This window comes from Daktulosphaira vitifoliae, unplaced genomic scaffold (assembly GCF_025091365.1).
Source record: "Daktulosphaira vitifoliae isolate Bord-2020 unplaced genomic scaffold, ASM2509136v1 Scaffold_1, whole genome shotgun sequence".
NCBI classification, from domain to species: Eukaryota; Metazoa; Arthropoda; class Insecta; order Hemiptera; family Phylloxeridae; genus Daktulosphaira; species Daktulosphaira vitifoliae.
The window spans coordinates 33,090,729-33,112,642 of record NW_026099572.1 but is presented as its reverse complement, the minus strand read 5'-3'; the positions used below and the strand labels follow the sequence as shown (position 1 = coordinate 33,112,642).

General features: G+C 24.2%; 1 protein-coding gene across 2 annotated transcripts; it reads right to left on the bottom strand.

Annotated features, from left to right (window-relative positions):
- Nucleotides 1–1,859: 1,859 nt before the first annotated feature.
- On the bottom strand, nucleotides 1,860–21,114 carry LOC126904239 (NFX1-type zinc finger-containing protein 1-like). Of its 2 annotated transcripts, none has more exons than XM_050683054.1 (15): nucleotides 20,852–21,114; nucleotides 16,322–19,018; nucleotides 16,173–16,256; nucleotides 14,869–15,140; nucleotides 14,044–14,187; nucleotides 13,032–13,299; nucleotides 12,763–12,964; nucleotides 9,361–9,508; nucleotides 9,139–9,291; nucleotides 8,817–9,077; nucleotides 8,516–8,753; nucleotides 5,530–5,695; nucleotides 5,283–5,394; nucleotides 5,009–5,226; nucleotides 1,860–3,212 (listed from the first exon to the last, which is right to left on the bottom strand). In XM_050683054.1, the coding sequence occupies exons 2-15, from the start codon at nucleotides 18,999–19,001 to the stop codon at nucleotides 2,123–2,125; spliced, it is 6,036 nt and encodes a 2,011-aa protein (XP_050539011.1). In that variant the 5' UTR covers nucleotides 19,002–19,018; nucleotides 20,852–21,114; the 3' UTR covers nucleotides 1,860–2,122. The 2 variants fall into 2 exon arrangements, with proteins under 2 accessions (XP_050539011.1, XP_050539017.1); XM_050683060.1 differs by lacking the exon at nucleotides 20,852–21,114 and adding an exon at nucleotides 20,599–20,684.
- Nucleotides 21,115–21,914: the final 800 nt, after the last annotated feature.

Genomic DNA, 21,914 nt, shown 5'->3' with positions numbered 1-21,914 from the left:
GCACATCGAACTAAAAAGTTAAAAATAATTTTTAAAATAAGTTTAAAATAATTATGAACAAAAAATACTAGTATTATTGTGATAAAAGCGTGGGTGCTTTGTGCCATATTTTTCGTATATTGAGCGCCCGACGCTTTTATCACAATAATACTAGTATTTTTTGTTCATAATTATTTTAAACTTATTTTAAAAATTATTTTTAACTTTTTAGTTCGATGTGCTTTAAAAGCGTGTTTTTTTAGTTTTTTTAAACTATATTTATTTTTCACTTTTTAGTTTTATGTTATGATAGTAGTTACTATCAATATCATGGTTGTAACGGGTAACGGGAAATCAGGGTTCGATTCCGGGGAGTCTGAGAAACGGCTACCACATCCAAAGAAAACAGCAGGCGCGTAAATTACTCACTCCCGGAACGTGGAGATACTGACGAAAAATGACGATACGGAAATCATCCCTCGTAATCGGAATGAATACTGTATATCTCTTAATCAAAATAAAGCGTGTTAATAAATAAATTTTAATAGTAATTAGAATATATATATATATATACAAGTAAAGCGACTTAAGTACGTAAACGTATCATGCACTAGGTATAACCGTATTTTGTGGGCGGGCGGTTCGGACTAACGTTATACCTGAGGTATAAACGGCGGTAGGAATATATAAATATATATACGTAAGACGCATTAGACGCGGGCGTATAACTGACCAATAGGTCAGTCAAAATAAAAATTTGTTTATATATATATAATATTGATGACAAGCACGCGTGTACGGGTACNTATATATAAATAATATTGATGACAAGCACGCGTGTACGGGTACGATAACCAAAAATAAATTTATACAGGAATAGTATTGCCGGCGTATTGATGAGCGTGTGGTGGGGTGGGGTGGGGTGAATGCGTTATGACAGTCTAGTTTAGACGACGGAATATGCGATAACGCGTGGCGTTTGGAGAGTTACAAACATACATACATACATACATACATACATACATACAGGTGAAACTAATATAAGCGTGTTAAAAATATTAAAAAAATTGAACTTTTCTGATAAATGTACTGTAAATAATAATAAAATTTTCTAATAGCATATTAATCTTAACAATTTCATTTTTTTCTATTTAATAATGTCAATTTCAAACTTGCAAGTTGAGCTAAAAGTTATGGTAATAAATTCAACTTTAAAGAACAAAAAAGAGTAGGTTCAAAATAATTACTTTTAACCTATGAAAAATCAAAATCAATAATAATTTTAAAACAATTAATTTTAAAAATTATATACTATATAATTAAAAGAATTACTAATCTGGGTATAATTAAGAAAATAGAAATTGATGGTGCTTTTGTAATTATCTATCAATTTCTTAGAATTAAACACTATCTACAGATTTGCATCGAAGCATTTCTTATGATAGTGATTTTAATTACTGTCAGATTAAATCTATACTGGACCCAACTATGCAACGTCCCTATGCTGTGACCCCACTGTGCTGAGTTTTTTTTTTTTTTTTTTTCTTCGCTAATACATTTGTTACTAATCAGATTAGAAACATTAATTCTAATCTAATTTTATAAATTTATTAAAAATGCTTAGAAACAACACATTGAATATTTAATCAATAATTGATTGTTATAAATTATTGCATAAAAATGGAAAATTTGTGTGAATAACACTAACATTTAATTTTCATGAAAAAAAACTAGCAATACTAGAAAATTTTGTAGAATTTAGTATTAATTCTCTAAAAAAAACTCATAAATGAACCCCAATTAGTGCCTAGGAGAAGTTATATAAGACATCAATAAGATAACTAAATATTTGTAAAAAAATGTATTATATTTAAAATTTACATTATGAGTTGTTTTGAATTCTAACCATTTTAGATTTTTAACTTCAAACATTCATTAACTACAAATAAATTAAATGAAAGTTCAACATTTGTTATTAGTACAAATTATTCATATATATTTGAATATTAATTTAAAAACTTTAAAATAAAAAAAAACAAAAATCAGTACCTATGATAAAACCAGTACATTAATATAATTACAATAAAAAAAATTTAATGAAATTTATTGAGTAAATTTTAAATAGTTTTTTTATTTAAATTAATTAAAAAATATTTCCATAATTAGCCATGTTATTTCCTGCACTCCATGCTAAATGACGTGCACCATCTATTTCAGTAGCTACAGTAGTTCCTTCTACATAGGTATGATTAGTACCACCTATTTCAACTTTACATTCAGGACATATAGACTTTTCCATAGCACCTCCACACTCCCCAATGCAGTAGATGTGCCCATTTTTGCATTTCATCCAATGGCCTTGAGCTTTTGTTCCACCATAAAATGTCCTAGACATAACTTGGTGTATCATTTTTTTCTCTTCCTCAGTAATTATTGAAACGCCTTTTAATTTTTCTTCAATTGTATTCAATAAAGCTTGTACTGTCTTATCTCTCTCATTACTGTACCTATGACTAGTTAATATTATTATTTTAATATCATCCATAATCTTTTGAACTTCTATAGATAAAGTAGATTGTAATCCAATGCATGCTCTATAATTTGTGTTGTCAAGTACTTCATATAACATAACTACCCTTAAAGCACGTACCATTTCTAGGTTTATATCTAATTTTTGCTGATTGGATAATCGTTTAGCATAACTAAAACATACATTAAGCAACCACACAAAATAATCAATAATATTTTTCTTATAACTGTTATCTTTTATTTTAATGACACGTTCTTTGTAATTGGATATAGATTTAAAAACATTTAAAGTGAAGTCTAAAGATTCGATAACTTTCAATGACATAGGACCCTTGGTCTTGTATTTACTGTTATTTTTAAATATAGATGAAATTATTATGTTCCATTTTTTTTTAATATCAACGTAATCATTTGCATTACCAACTATCATTGAATCAAATTTCCGATCTATAGTTTCCAAGGAAGTTATAAGACTTTCGTTTTTCTGAAAATAATTTAACCCACTATTTCCAAAACTTTTTTTTTTGATTTTTGAAATATCAAGATAAATTAATTTTATTTTGTTCATAAATCGTTGAGTTTTTAGGATTGGAGTCTTACATAGTGGACAAAGTTTCATAGAAATTTCTTCATCTTGTTGATTTAACCACTGCTCTAAAGCATTAGACTCAATAGAATGTTGACAGTCCTCTAAGTAAACAAATCTGGAACATTTAAAATAAAGAAATTACTCAAAATGCTTTCTTTCTAGTACAATTTGATTTAAGTTGATTACAATAATAATTAATACTTAAATGGATAACTTAATTACTATGAAATAGGGATTGAAATTAATTTCATAAAAATATGAAGTTTATACAGAGGAAGATTGAAAGTAGGATAGACAGAAGTGTATTTGTTTTTTTCAATCGGGATATAATATATTTATAAAAATTTCTGTTTATTAGATTTTAATTTATAGAAATCCTTTTTTTTTTTAAGTTATTTGCTTCTAAAGAATATCCCATACAATTTTCTTCCCAAAGTTATTGTCTCACCAAATTTGCCATTGGCAGAGAAGTTAAGAAAAATCAGGAATTTATCACATATGCTAGAGAAATAGGAATCAAAACTACATATCTTCCTTTTTAGGTAAAATATTTTCACTAAACTACACAGCATAGGAGGGCATTTAATAGAAATTTTGGGAAGGCTAGAAATGTTGTTTAATTACAAATATTTTTTTTTGGCTCAACAAGGTATTTTTCCTAATTTTTTGAAGGCTAAGCTTTTCCTATGCTAATGAGCGGGTATTATGAAAATTTAGCACCAAACAATCTCGAACTAGATATATTTATCACAAATTTTATTTAATAATTAATGTTACTAAATATGCTTAACTTGCCATATTGTCATCCAAGAATAAAAAACGTTATGACACAAATTAGATAATTTTTCAATAAACTGTTTTTAAAAATAGAATATACATAAATTTATATAGAACTTTAATTTTTATTTAAGATAATTCATTATATAACGTTTAGTCTCATTGTAATAATTTTATTGAAAAACTAGGTTATTTATAAAATAAATAAAAAGAATATTCAAGATAAATACATTTTATTTTACATAATTGTCAAAAATTAAAATAAAAATCATGAAATTGTCTAAGTATAAAATACAAAAGAAATAGTTAAACAAAAAATGTAAACAGTTAAAATATAACATAATCAATTGTAAAATAAATAAGTCAATATTTTAGAACTGTCATCAATCGTTAAAATACAAAAGTAATATATTAAGAGTAGATTACTAATGGCTAATATTTAATTTAAAAAACCACAAAAAATACTAAAAAATTGTATATACATTTTTTGGGAATAATGTTACCATCAGCATTAAACACAAACTTTTTATATTCTAAATATATTTTTAATTTTAAACAAAAGTAATAGTTAAATAAAATTGTCAATAGTTAAAACACAAAATTAAAAAAAAACTTATTATTATTAAATGTGGCAGTTATATTTTTAATTATTATTGTGTGGTCAAATGTTTTTTTCTTTTGCGTTGATGGTTCTCTTCCAGCTATGATCTGTTCAATTTTTAGCCTATTTAATTTTTATTTTTTTTAAACCATTATGCTACCCGTCAATAGAGTAATTAGTTTTAGGCAATTGCTATGAACCAGATCACAGTAATTCCATATTTTAATTAAAAATTTAAAATTTTTTACTCTTTTATGATTATGACTTATGCAATCAATCCATATTTATACATCAATTGTATTTTAAATATTAACTTTTTTTTGATAATTTTTTTATATAAAATACAATTATATTCTATAATTATTTTAGTTCCATTTTTTTTTTCTATAAATAACCTAATCTTACAATAAAATATATCTATCGTGGTACTGTTCTGTCTGAATTATCATAAATCTATCAAGTGGCCTTATTTAATTTTGTGCATTTAAATTTTTAAGAAACTGATAACAGAAGATAAATTGAAATTATAATACCTTGCATCAGGTTCATCTTCATTCCCAAATACAATTGTAGTAATTTCTTCTTTATGGCAAACACGACAAAATGGAGGGCAAGGTTCACCACAAAATCCAATACATTTATGCCCGCATTTCAGCAAAACTTTACATCCTATGTAACAAGGATGACGATTACATATATCACCACATTTTTTTGTACATTTTAAATGTTCACACTTCCACTCACAATTTTCCTAATGATAAATTCATACTTTTAAATAATAACACATAAATTTTATAAAAATCTTACTTGACATGGAACACATGGCATGCCACATTTACGTGTACATTTAGAGTGAATACAAGCAAAAGAACAATTTTGATTACAAGGTGGGCACTGCATCTTACAAGGAAAATTACAACTAAAAATAAGTATTTTTGTTAAACCTTTATTTAATAAAACAAATTAATTCATAAATGTATTAAGAAATTGTATATAAAACTTTATATTCAAATTCTAAATGTAGAAATAAAAATAACAACAAAATAATACATACGTATGATTACAAACATTCACTTTATTACATTTTTGTTCACATGGTACATGTAAGCGACCTTGTTTACATTTACCGCAAGTACCAGAACATATATCACCACAAATTAATTTTTCTGAACATTTTTCTTGACATTTATCTAAAAGATACTCACTATCAGCGCTAAAATCTAAAAAAAAAACACATCTTTAAAATAATTATATTATCACTATTATTATTATTAACAATATTATACATTTTATACTTAACGTCCTCGCATAGGCACAAATATTTAAAAAAAAATTAGGAATGCTAAATGTAATTTCTTGTTACTTTAAAAATATTTTAATAGAACCATAAATATAATATATTATATTTTATGAGGATACTAAGTAGTTAAAGCACCTCCCTATTTGTATCTATGCATCATCTCTTAATAGCTATTGTTTGTGTTGGACTAGAGGTTTTCAATCTTTTTATTATGGCAATCTCCACCATAGGCTTAATCATATTTTAGAAATCCTTAATAATTAGTTTACAAACTCTCTGGTTGAGAAACACTATACTAAATGATGGGAAAACTACATAGGTCATTGCAAATAAATTGAACGCCCTATCTACACATTGGACCATCTCTAAAGTTATTTAATAACTTAAATTTTTTAATAGTACTTAAATTAAAAATAATTATAAGATAAAACATTTTGCATCAGTTTATCCATATTAATTAATTTTATCCTTTGGTAATCTAACTCATCAACAATGATATATATATATTTTTTGTTTATAATAAGGAAGTACATTTTAATTTCATAAAATAAAAATTATGTCAAATGAAAAAAAAAACATGATTGTGAAAACTTGGTTCTCATTTCAATTTCAAAATCAGAATATTCATGGTTTCTCTTTTAAAAATTGTTTCTTTAATTTAATTTATTTTGTTTTACAATATGATAAAATAAATGTCGTATTATAAAAATAAATCATAATATCTTACTTATTAAGAAATCATTATTTAACTTTAAACCATTTAAATGGAAATATAATACCAAACATATTATTTCATTACATTTTTTTTTATTAATTAATACTTTAATGATAAAATTAAAATTTTATCACTAAAAAAATAATTTTTTTTGCTGTCTTGGGATATTTGAAAAAAGATACAAAAAATTATAATAGACAACATACAAGGAAGTCCATACATTTTGACAAGTACTTTAACTTTTTTGTATTCTTAAATCATATCCAAAACACACTACATGCTATTGTTTTTCACAAAAAAAAAGATTTAAATAAGAGAGCTATTTATACAAATATTTGATAGTTCGACAAAAAAAATTGGAAAATGTAATTCAATGAATATTAGGCATTTCAATTATTGGAAGGGATAAATGACATGAGCACAACACTAACTATAATTTATAGTAAATATAGATATTTATAGAGGTCTATCCTCACCTAAACTAAATACTAATCTAAGAATTAAAATGTCTTTAGTTAATTACATATTACATAAAATCTTAATGAATGTTAATTTGTTAAATTTTTAATTTTACACCTATTATACAAGACAAAAAAAATTTGCACCTATAGCCCTAAAATTCCATTTTAGAATAAAAATAAAACAAATATACAGAATGTTCAAAAGGCTACCCGTAAACTTCTACAAAAATTACCTTTCTACCTGATTATTCTGTTGAGAAAAAACAATTACATAAAATTATCAAATACAAAATATTATCAGATATCTAAAATAGTGTCATTGGGTAAAACAATATCTTATAGAGCAGCTAAGCAATGAAATGGAAAATTAAAATACCAATTTTGTAAAACAAAGTATTTTACAAAAATAAATATACCTTTTATAAATTACCTTATAAATTTTAAGATTGTTATTTTATATTATGTATTATATTATGGCTTTAATTTTTTATATAAATTACCATATTTTAACTTCATTTTTATTTATTGATATAATAACATTTACATTTAATAAGCAATACAAGTTACACTATATTAAAGATCAGTTAACATTAACTATTCTAGTAGTTTACATCATTTTTAATTTTACAATTTTTTTTTATCCAATGATCTATTTATGAAACTAAAGCTTAACATATGAAATGAAAAATTTCAACTTAACTTTTGAAAATGTTCCGAAAATACTGTGTCCTTTAAACATATATCAAATCAAAGGCTATGTTATATACTATAAAATGAAAAAAAAATTTGTCTCGACACCTTATCTTCTATGTGCAAATGGCTGTCGAAATTAAAAAAAAAATTTAATGTTTGCGATAAAAATCACTTTTTATCGGGATGTTTTTTGTACTTAAAACTGCCATAACTTTTTAAAATATTAACAAATCAAAATAATATTTTTTTATATTGAAACTTTAGATATTTCCCTTTTATTTGATATAATTTTTTTGAAAATCTAACACTTATTCTGCTCACAGGGGGGATTTAAAATAGCAACTTTTTTACAAAAACTAACTTTTTCAACTTAACTTTTGAAAATGTTCCGGAAATACTGCGTCCTTTAAAATATATCAAATTAAAGCTTATTTTATGTACTATTAAATGAAAAAAAAAAAATTTGTCCCGACGACCTATCTTCTATGCACAAATGGCTACCGTATTCAAAAATATGTTATTTTTCTATTAAAATTCTAGATTTTGTATTTTATTTTATTTTAAAATACCTTATTAGGAGAATACATGGTGAAAATAGCTACCGTATTTAAAAATATGCTATTATTGTGTTAAAATTCTTGGTTTTGTATTTTATTTTATTATAAGGGGATTACACTGATTTTCATAAATATTATATTAATCTAAATGACATAGTATAAAAAATTAATCATATTTAAATTTTTTTGTTTCTATTTTCATCGTTAGAATGAATGTAAAATTTACAGACTGTAAAAATTGTATTGCAACAATAGGGCTATAAATAAATCTTAACCAAATTAATTATTATTATTAAAACATGTAACCATACTACCTTTATTTCGATCACAACATAGCATCCATAATTTGTTATGACCACAACTAAGATTTTTAAAGCCAACAAATACTATTTCTTTACAGTTCTGAGAATCACAGTCTTCTGCACATCGACCTTTACACATATGACCACATGGTAATTTTCGATTACATACTTCATTACAATACTTTCGTTCAGCTTTAATTCTACATTCTAATGTAACTTTATGACCACAGTCAGAAATAATCTTTGAAACCTTAAAAACATTCAAAATTTACTATCAGCATTTAAATTTGAGATAATCATTGAATATACTCACCAAGAACTTACATAATCCACATTTATTTGAACATTTTAATTTACATTTATGCCCACAACTTAACATACGTGTACATGGTAGAAAACATTTTATTTTATCAACACTTAATCCACATGGAATATTTTGTCTTATATGACCACATGGCAAATTTTTATCTATTTTTACTACACAGGATGCACATTCTTCATAACAACGTTTATTGCATTTATGAATACTCTCACAGTTTTTATTTATTTTTTCACATCTTTTTAAACATAAATACTAAAATATTGTAAATTAAATATAGATTAATTTAAAAATAAAATTATTTATTCCTATTTACTTTTTCGTGATTAGGATCATCATTTTTGTGACAATTAAGTATACATGAATGTCCACAATCCAGTCGATCATAACATTTAATTGTACATTTTGGGTCAACTTCAAAACATTTTTTTTTAATTTCATGGCCACATACATCTAATTTTACTAGAACCTAAGATTGACTTTTTAATTACCTCAAAAGTTTAAATAATAAAATAAATAATCTAATTCAATAACATACTTCTTCTTGACACTGATAATTAGAAGAATCTATTGAGCATTGAAGTATTACTGTATGTTCACATGGGAGTTCTTTTAATACAAGTTCAGAACAATCTCCACAGTCAACAAAACATTGCTTCTTACATAAATGATTAAAATTGCAACTCCTACAAAACATTTATTTAATTTAACAAAATTAAATAAATAATAGCTCATAGATGTATATAAAAGCATAAATAAGGGTTGCTGTATATAATATACTTCGAAACATGCTTCAACTAGTAGGAATACAATATTAATCCCAAAAATAAGAACTCTAGTTGTATAGTAAATATAATATCTATTCAATTTATACACACTATATACATAATTAAAAAAATTTAAATCTCTGCATTTTATAATATAATACCAAAATTGGTCAAAACATTTTTTAAGTTTATCAACAAACTATTTAATTTTGTCTGTTTTTCTTTGTATGGTTCCTGTACCCATTTTGAAGTGCTTTTTTAAGCACTAGTAAAACTAAGGGATAACTCACCTATCATATACACAATAAAACTTTTGAGGAGATAAATTTATTAATTCTTAGTGTAAAAAATATTTTTAAATAAATGGATATTAGTATCTTACGTTTTTAAGGACTTATTCTTCAAGAGGAATCTAAATTCCCCTAATTGCACTAGTGTATAAAGCTTAATCCAAGACAAAAGAAAATTTATAATTAAGAGTTATATAAATGTAGGATTAATTCTTTGTAAAACTAGTTTTTAAGATTACAATTTAAATTTATATTTGATATAAATTTTTTAACTTAATAAGCTAAAAAGGTATTAATTTTATCATTTTTTTTTGTGTCTGTCACTATTTTTTCTCAGCCCTCACTGAACTGATTTTTCTCAACGATGTGTCAAAAGATCACAAATCGTTTCTAGTTAAAGACATTACCCTTAAAAATTCATAAATTTTCGCTAATTCTTCGTTAATGGTGGAAAACGCCCAAAAAATTACGATTTTTAAAATCATAATTTTTTAAACTTTTTTTTTTTTCGAACTGCCATAAATTTTTTAAATATAAACAAATCAAAATAAATTTTTTACACATAAATACCTTATGTATTTTCCTTTCTTTGGGTATATTTTTGTTTTAAATCTGACCATTAACCTGCCCACAGGGGAGGATTCAAAAAAGAAACTTTTGCTCAAAAATTTAAGTTTTTTAACTAAAGTTTTGATAATGTTCCAGAAATAATGCGCCCTTCAAAAATATGTTAAATTAAAGCTTGTAATGTACTATAAATTAAAAAAAAATTTGTTTCAATGACTTATCTTCTAAGTGTAAATGGTTGCCATAGTTAAAAAAACATGCTATTTTTGTGTTAAATTTTTTTTTTTAATTTTATATGTTTTACAAAGTTATGAAAAAAGATTAGGATCCCCCTTCTTTCCAATAAAATTCAATGTGAAATTGTCATTTATCACATTTTTTTTTCAATTTCAATTTTACTACGTTATTACTTTTTAAAAAATGTACAACTAAGCAATTTTTTTATATTAAAATACCTAACAAGGGTTGCCATAGTAATGTGGCCACTTTTCATAATAGTTACATGAACCTAACTTACATTGAATATTAAATTTAACTTATTTTGAATATTTTGCTCTCCATAAGTTAAGAAGAACAACATTGAATTTTTGAATTACCTTAAATATCCCTTTTTATCTACTAATATATGCGAACTACTGTTACCAAAACAGTAACAGTACAGTCATTCACACCTTGTGTGATCTTTTTTAAATTAAATATCTCCACAAATAATAAGAATATAAAATTCGGTTTTATGTTACTCAGTAACATCAGATCACTGAAATGAAACAATTTTTAATCATCATACACCAAAATATACTTTGATGAACCACATTTGTGCGTCGATTTCAAATCTGCAATTAAATTTTTTCCAACAGCTCTTTTTTTATATTATTACTAAATTATAAAAACGATTATTTACACTGAAAAATGGATTTTGATTTTTAATATGTGTAAAAATAATCCTTGCAAATTTTCAATTCAAAATTTAATGTTTAACCTATAATTTTGGTCCTCTAAAGTTGATTTTTATGAAAGTTTATAATATAATAATGTTGTACTTTTAACCTTTTTTAGTTTGAAATTGATATCATTAAATAGACAATTTTATGAAGATTAAAAAAATGATTTTGTTTAGATTAATTTATGATAAAGAACTTATATAATTACTATTAAGAGTAAGTTTATGAAAAAAGCTCAAAATTTGGTTAAAATCACTTCTCATAAATAATTTCAATAGATATACTAATAATTTCTAGGTAACTCTTGGTGTTTAAATAGATGCTATAATTGAAATATTCAGAACTATATTTCAAATCACTATCAACAGATTTGCATTGAAGCGTTTTTTATGATAGTGATTTTAATCACTGTCAAATATCATTTATACTTGTCCCAACTATGCCACATCCACACTGTGTAGCGACCCTTCTGTGCTGTTTTTTTTTTTTTATATAAAATATACAATTTTTTAAAAAGCAAAGAATTTTATTTGTTTTAATCTTATATATATATATATATATATATTTTAAGGGTAGATAAAACATTAAAATAACCATTCACCAACATTTTATTCTACTTGAACCTTTGTAGGCATCTACTAAGACAAATATTTTTCTCAATGTATGAAATTTTTATCAATAAAACAGTCTAAATTAATAATAATAGTATTATAATATTAAAGAATAACTTTTTTAAATAGACTTTTGATAAGATTTGAATGGAACTCTTAATCAGACCTTATTGGAAGCAGATGTTTAGTATCTTATAGAATACAAATAAGAAAACTATTAAGCCAATAACCTATCCTAAATAATAATTTTAATTTTGTCTTAAAATAATTAATAGCTAGCACGAGTGCCAAGACTTGTCATGGTCGCATCCCACTTCAGGTATTACCTCTGATGGCAATTGCAGCACTTCATTTTTATGACCAACAGGTCGCACCATGCGCGATGGACGACGGGCAGGGTAAACCAGTCACACTGACTTCGGTATTACGTTTTTTGTTTTTAATTAATGTTATTTGTACTGATTTCAATAGACTGATTAATATATATTATATACATATCCAATCTCTATTTAGATATATACCTTTTTTATCATATTATTATTATTGTAAATAATATTATCGTGTAACAAACTTTCTTATGTTATTAATTACTTGTTAATTAATTACCCTACACTTCATCAAACTGCTTTCATGTAAATTTGCATAAAAGCATTTCAATTTATAATTTATTAGTTTTTTTTATCAAATTATTGATTAATATCAATTTATTTTCATAATTAATCCATACAATTTATTTTATTTTATATCCTTTATTTATTTAATACCTGTTACATGACTCTCTACATTTGAAATCTAAATGTTCTCTGTTATAAGGATGACAGATACTGGTACAATAATGACCACATGTCAATAGTGATCTACACAAATTACTACAACCTCCTTCAATAATTGAATTGAAATCATCACAATTCGACACCTTTGTGTATACACCTTTATGAATTGCGCATTCAAGTGTCAATTCATCACCTTATACCAATAAATAAAATATCTAAAGAAATATTCATCTAATGACACAAAGAAATAAAATAATTACCATAAGAATCTTGTTCAATTAATATTGCTTTAATACTTTTCCATAATTCACCAGAATCATATAAATTATTCATGTTACCAATAATATAGAGTCCACTTTTCGCTCTTGATAATGCAACACATATTCTATTTTCAATTTTCAGAAATCCTACATTACCCATTTCATTACTTCGTACCATTGATAGTAATATTATATCATTCTCTTCACCTTGATAGTTATCAACTACTATAATCTTAAGACCTTTTAAAATAGGATGCATTTTTCGTAGCTGTAAATTATTTAATTAATCAAAAGATTTTATAAAATGTACTCGATATATTAAATATTTTAATCAATTAAGATACTGTGTGTTATACGATAGTACCTGATGCACACTTTTTTGGGTAGTGTCTCAGTAGTAGATAGCTTAATTTACTGAACAAGAAAAATAAATTCAGTATTTTTCTAATTAAAAATATGGTAACATTTTTTTTAATTGAATGTTTAAAAATATATATATTTAAGGAGAAAATTAATAATAAGTTTTAAGTTAAGCAAATCAAATTAATTAAATTCTCTACCTTAATTTTTTAAATATTATGGTAAAAACATATAATGCAAATATGTCAGATATAACAGCTACTGTTAAAAAATAATCAGTTTTATGAATACATAACTGGTATTGGTTTTAACAGTAGCACAAAATTACTAATTCAATAAGAATTCTCAAAACAGATTTGTCTTTAGTACCATACAAATTGAAGATCAGTAAAGCCAATTTTTCCAAAAATAAAAATTTTAAAATTTATCTGTATTTAAAGAATGTATATGTTGATAGAAATAGATTTTAAAAAGTTGTCAGGCCGATCCTTAGTTAACATAATGTATTCTTATATAGATTTGATTTTTTAAATCCCATCACATCAGTAATTCCGTTATAGTATTAGTATAGTAAGAGGTTGTTTTCTACCAAAACAAAGGTCAGTACGTAGACGTATTTAAATAAAAACAATAAATATAAATTTATAATTACTGTTCTTAATTGAAACATTTGACCACTATAAGTAGTTAAGATTGTAACTTGACTGGAGTTGTAGCCTTGCAAAATCAAATGTCTTGCAAACATTATCAAAAATTTTGCTTCGTGGTCATTACTCTTGCTTGATATTTCTTCAACCTAAAATTAATTATATATCTTACATTAAGGATAATACATAGCTCACTAATGAAATAATTTGTTTTACATTATCCAAAAACTTTAGTTTTAATAATTATTATACTACTTTTTAAATATTTTTTAATTTAGGATACCCATTTATAAATTTTTAATGAACATATATAATCAATTGAAAACAAGTATTGTTAGTACACACTTAGTGAGTATAGTTACCATGGACATCCATCTAATAAAATCTAAGGAGGACAAAACCATTTTTTTTTTAATATACTTCAAGAAAAAATGTACTAAAATAAAAAATTCCTAAGACATAATGTATAATAATATAAGCTTTATTATAGATAAAACTAATTGTTTAAATAAAACTATTATATATAAATTTGTTTAAAAAAAAAGCATTTTTAAGATGATTGTATATTTTCCAGGGGGTCATATCCTCATTGCCCCTTCCCAAATCTTTAATGTCCCAATGAACATTAAAATTATCTTTTAATTTTTAAAGATTAAAAAAATACAATAAAATAAGAACTGATAAATAAAACTTTATCAAAATACATTAATCACAAAAATCGAACCAAAAACTTAGTAAATCAAATTTTTCTTTTAAAAATTTGCTGAATAATATTAATATATTTTAACATATCAATCATTTGTTAAATAAACAAAATAATATATTCATACTTCTTTTTCAAAATTATTATGATTAATGAAAAATAAATCTTTTGTAACTCCTAAAATATGTTCTCTATCATAAACTGAAATATGATTTTTTAGTGTGGCATAAATTGTTGGTGTGATGAGAGATGATATTTCTGGTCTCATTCTATGTTGTTCGCCAAGTGCATAACATGGTACATCATTATTAATCATACGTTCAAATAAACTGATATCAAGTTTATAGTCTTTTGCTAGTTTATAGACAGCATTACTTGGACGTAATTGTTTATGATCACCTAAACAACAATAAAATTTATTTCAGAATACAGATTATAACTTGTAAGGCAATCAAATATTTAATCATTGCTTGTGAACTTTACTGTCTTTCTGTATTAAACTACTGGAAATTTTATTCAGATGTATGGATAGTTCATTATTTTTAATAAACGCGTATTTACAGGTTCCCAAGTTAAAACCCTTTAGAACCTGAAAAATACCTAAATTTTGATGTAATTAAGAAGGGGTAGAAAAAAATATTTTTTTTATAAATTTTCTTTTTATCATTAATAAAATGTATATTTAATCAAACATTGGTTTTATTTATTATTCTAATTATAATAAAGTAATAATATTTTAAAGGATAAAATATGATGATAATAGCTATTTATTGTAGGAAAAAATTAAACATAAAAATAGAATTATTTTTTTATACACTAATGAGTGAATAAAAAAATTAATAAGTATCATTTACCAAGTTGTTACTAAAAATATATATAAAAAAAAAAAAAAACAAAAATATAAAGCACTATATAACTTAGGAAGTTTTTTTAGTTTTTTCAAAATCGAGAATTTGAAATAATCTATTCAATTATAAATGATTATTTATCTAGTTAAAAAATAAAAATAATTCATACCTAATTATGCTTCAAAAAGTGTAATAATGTGCAAAATTAATAAATATGGCAATATAGATATATTGCAAAAAATAATGCAAAATATTGAATCCAGACGCTACTTCTATCTTATAGTTTAGTAATCTTGTAATAATTTAATTACATAACCACTTATAAGATTTAAATTCTTTTTTAGTATTACATTTACCAACAGTACTTTAAACAGAAAGTTATGTTAGTGGTGTAGACAGCAGGATTTTTTTAAGAAAGCTAATTATTTTGTACAAGTTAAATTGAGGTTTCCAATGAGTTTAACATGTTGATGTTGAAATATTGGTTTATATTCAATTAGTGTCAAATTTACCAAGGGTATAAAATAACTTAACCTCGAAATAAGAAAGATGATTTAAAAATAAAATTAGTAACATGTTTTACCAATTAATATTAAATGTTCACAATAACGAGTCAGGGATGATATTATATGTGCTTCTAAAACTTCAGCTGCTTCTTCAATAACAACTGAAAGATCATAAAAATCATTAAAATAAAAATATTGTTATTATAATCATAAAATGAATTTTCACCTATTGGTGATTGCAATCCCTCAAGCAATACTCTATGTTTTGCTGCTCCAGTTGTTGTCATTGCAACAACGTGCATTTTATTCAACATTTCAATGTTCTCAATTTCTTTTAACTCAACATATTGTTTATATAAAGTTTTATAGTATTTTTCAAGTAACATTATTTTATTAGAAAATTTGAATTTTATTTCTTTCACCCAACTAAAATACATCAACCATCTATCTCCTATATTTAAGGAATTTAAATCGTTTGTTATTTTTGATACTTTCTGATTAAGATATACTAATTTTAACATATCTCTAAAGTATCCAATGATGTTTTCTATTTCTCTGAGATTAATTTGTGCTTCCTCTACTTTATTATAATATGTATAATTTCTTTCTGCTGTAAGCTGTAATTCTTTAAAATCTAATTGAAAATTTTGATAATCTTCTAGTAATTTTTTTAATGTCAGACAGTAAATAGCAATATGTTCATTATCCAACATTGATGCCATTAAATCAGGATCATCTGTTTTATACTGCATAGTATCATCAATATCTTCTTCATTCAAAATATTAATATTCATTATTTTTTGTTTGTTTGGAACACTCGATGATGAATTTTGGCTTATTTCTTTTAAATAAACAATAGGATCACTATTAAAATAAGTAAAATCTTGAAATAACCATGAAAGTAAATCTAAAGGTGTTATGAAAAAGTTATGGTATTTTAGTGGTATACCATTTTTCAGTAAAGTCAAATCTAAAATACCGCCATTATTAGAAATTTCTTCGCTACAAACTCGAAAATAATTTATTTCACGCATTGTAAATTTCAGTGTATCATTTATTTCTCTAAGACTTCTAGATACATTAACAGTTCTTCGGTACTTTCGAGTAATATTTATCAAACTATAGTGTTGTACTAATTCTGATTTGGACTGCCCACCGATTCTAACAACTTGTTGTGTAAATTGTATAATTCCTTCCATAAATTGATCAAGAGCATGATTTGTGAAACATACCACTAAAATTGGTTTAGTAAGATTGTTAGCTATGTATAAATTTTCAATTAAAGTTTTCATTATCTTTAAACCAATAAATGTTTTTCCAGTACCAGGTGGACCTTGAATTATAACTAACTCATTTTGTAAAGCTGCTTTAAATGCTTCATACTGCATTTCATCAAGTTTTAATTCATGTTTCGATGGCCAAGAATTATCATTTAAAACATCAAACGGTTGCAAAGAATCCACACAATAACTACTTACTGGTAAACTGTTAATATAACTTGGATAATTTACAATTTTTTCAGCAAAAATAATGTACTTTTCCATAGGAAAATTGTCAGAATACATATTTTTTAAAGCTTCCATGGTACACTTATATGGTTCGAAGAATACTTCACTTTCAATCATTGTATAATTTGAAAAATATGCAGGTCTTATGTCTTGTAGTAACTCAACAATTAATATTCCTTCTTTTAATTGATCTATTTTTCGATCTAAAACTATTCCTATAAAAAATGAAATAAAATTATCTGAACTAAATAATAGTAAACTGCCAAACATAAATCGTTTGGATATGTCCCAGTTGACTCTTATTTTTTTTTTTTTATTGAAATTCAAAACAAATCCATATTTATCTTGGACAAATTTTCCTTTATCTTCAAATTGAACATTGTGATAAATACGTATATTGTTAATTCGTTTTTGTTTTTTATCCAAAGTACTTCCTTTTAAGCTTTTCTTATAAAACTGAATTCCTTCCCGGAGAGGAGCAACAAAATCTTCTCGTAAAAGACGAAATTGAACATCTAAATAATGTTCAATGCTATGGTAAGATCCATTGATAACATTTGGTCTTAAAAATGGTCCCTCCCCATCAATATCAGCTACTGTTGGAAAAACAGACAATTCTCTAAAATTTTCAGGTGGAGTTGAAAGTTGCACAATGTTATCAAGAACTAACTTTTCTTCTTTTTTAACCTCTTTAGTAAGAATAATGTCTTTAATCTTTTCAAGAAGTTTGTTCATTTTATCAACAATTAAATCATTCATGAAAATTTCATGACGATACATTTTTATACCCATTAAAGCTATACTTGAACTTATAACAACATCTTGTAATCTTTCAACTGCTGTTTTTGGAAAAAAATTAGTAATGGATTCAAAAACTAACAAACAGTTATTAAAAAAATCATTCATGTTTTTAATTCTTTTTTGATTATTCTCAGTAGGTGCTACTAATATATATGTTTTTAAATGACTTATAAAAATAACATTTATTGTTTCTTTTAGTATTGCAAGTTTGCTCTGTTCATATTCAGTAGCACATATCTTTGCAACTACTTTTATAATTAAAAATAGCCAGTCAGGCTCTTTATTTAAGTTGAATAAGTCTAAAAATCCATTAGAGCTGAAAATAATAAAAACTATTTCAGATGGATCTTTTTCAGACAATTCTTCTAAACGTTTGTATCCAAAATACTTTTTTTTTAAATCATTTTTCAATACAATTTTATTATTCTCAACATTATCTTTATTACCATAATCTTTGATATGAATTTCAGAACTTGTACTAGGTTGAAGATTTCTGACATAATATTTGGAACTTGATTGTTTTTTGGTTTGAGACCTATTTTGATTTTGAATTTCACATCTGTTTTTTTGCCTTTCACTGGTTCTTTTTGAAGCCATGTTAAAAAATTATTAAGCTAAAAATAAAATACTTTAAGTAAAACACAATACAAATTTTAATAAAATATTATTTATAGAGTCCTAAGGAAGCACATAGGTTCACTGTAAAAACAGGATTTTCCAGTGGACTCTTTATTTATTTAGCTATTATTTATTTTATAATTGAGATCTATACTTTTGGTTTGTTTATAAATGATCAAAATAAAAAATAATTCACAATTTATAACAAATTTTAATGTTTAACATTGATTCTCAAGATATTATAAATAACTTAGGTACTAAATGTAAATTGATTGAAAATATGTTATTATTCTAAAATTGATTAATAAAAGAAATTTTGAAAAAAAAATAGTTTTATTTATTTAAAATAAGTATAGCTTTGACAAACCACAAGCATAGCGAGTGGATTTTTTTTTAACAATGTAAAATCTAATATTTCTTGGTAAATATTAAATCACCTATTTGCCCCTGGTATCCTACAAATGAGAACATTGACAAAAAATATAATATTGTACTCAGTTTTATCTTGAAGTATATAGATAGACAAAACACCAACACAATAAAATCCAAAATAAAAATATGAACAATTTCATTGAATTATTAACCAAACAAAAGGAGAAAAAGTTAAATAATTTCATGAAAATTTACAGTATTAAAATTAAAATAAGTAGATGTTTTTATACTTGCATATTTGATAGGTATAGTGGATTTTGCATGGGTAATATAGAGATAGAATCCTCATGACAGAAATAAATACATGGTAATTAGGAGGGGGCATTAAAAAGATTTCTTAGACATATCACCCTGTGACAAGATCTTGAAAATTTAAATTATATACCCTGAGGGGAGTTTATAATTTGAATGAGTTGCTATGTACAGCACAATTTACACTCCTCACCAATACCTTATACCCTTTAAAGTATTTTTCTGTTTGTACCTACAGGATATTCATATCAATTTTTATTGTTCCATCAAAATTTCTAAAAGATGGATACCTAAAATTTAGCTACATTAAAATTTTAATTTAATTCTAAAACAAAATGGACATTTTCTAAGAAAAATTTGTTTTATAATTATGTCAAAATAAATATTTTTATCTTCTTAATAGATTTTTTTTAGTCTTAGACAGTTTATAAAGGTCTATAACAGCATCCACTAAAAGGTTTCTTAACACATGAAAACTCGAGGATAGGTGGATAGGTTGGGTTGGGTTATATAGTATATATTCCAAAAACTACATTGCCATATGTAATTTTAAAAGTAATAGTATGATTCATGAAAAATTCATCTATCTATTTACTTGCTGAAACTATTCAACAATATAAATTTATTATATTTATTGTTCTAATGTAAACTTAATTTTATGATACATTTATTACACAGGATAAAAATATATATATTATATTATATTATATAATTATAAAATATTTCCTAAGAAATATTATTAAAAATAATAATTGACTTTTTTGAGTATCAGATAAATTTTAAAAAATAATTATTTATTATACTCAAATGATGTAATTACCATTTTGTGGAGTTTCTAATACACTAAGTTTTATTTAAAAAGTAATAACAGTAGTTTTATAAAATTATTTACCTGATAAAAATAAACTGGTTTAATATAATTAATTATAATGATACGAGTTTTTAATAATCAACACGAATAATATTCGAATATAATTTATATAACAAGTCCTAATGTAATAAAATTTAATATTTAATAAAAATCCACAAAATCAATAATAAAATTATTTAGTGTAAATAATACAATTTTATAGTTAAACAACTACAACAATCTAAAGATCTGCCATAAATTATATGTGGCTATTAACTATAAATTTTGCTGTTACCTCATTAATATTTTGTATCCAAAATAATACAGAAGTATTTTTAAGTAATCTTTATTAGTTATTAGAGTATGGCCAAACACAACTAAAGCGAATATAGTAACATAGATATATAATAAATAAGATAAACATATATTATTAGGTGCGTCGTTATAATTCAGTTAATTGATCCATGATTAATGTGATATACAATATATTATTGATGGCGGTGATACATTCTTCCCCTTCTATTTATAAGATTCACTCAATACAATAAAAATCATATCTGAGCAATACTCCAGACTATGTAGAATAGTCATTTATACTATTTTCATATATCTGTGGCAATATTGTCAAATAATCAAAAAATTATTCTCACTAATTTCTCTTTCAGATTTTATGTTTTTGTGAATTTCATTAAGAGTAGTTAAAAACATGATTTAAAAAAAAAATAAAACTTGTTTAAAACATAAATAAACAGTTTAAAATGCCCTATGAACCAATATAAAAATTGAAAATATTATGTAATATAGACTCTTAAATGTAACAAACCTGATTTCAATTTTATAAGTGAATTAGATTAGGACGTAAAAGATATAACATTGGAGGGACGACGAAAGGAAGTTTATCTTCCTAGCATTATTTTGTCTTTTTAGGAATACTATACTATAAAATTCTTCCAGATCCAACTTATTATAAGGGGCTTACTAAAATAAGATATAGAGCGAGATTTATCACAACAAGCAGTGACACTATTGATGCTAAATATACGTAAATGAATTTATCATGTATCGTAGTATTTACATATTATGTAAAAGCTGGTAAAGGTATATTTATAATTTGAACACATTTTAGATAATTTATCCAAAAAGACGCCGTTTTTTATAATTGTCGCTTTGAAATCAAATTGATAATTATTTACTAAATCGTTACTTAAAGTTCGAATTAGAAAAAATAATGTTTACTATGAGCAGCAATAAAAAGATTGTTTTTTTTTTTTATAATTACCATAAAATTAATTATGGTCTATTAAAACAGATTATTGTTGCTTCCGGTATTATAAAAACCAAATTCATGATGAATTTGT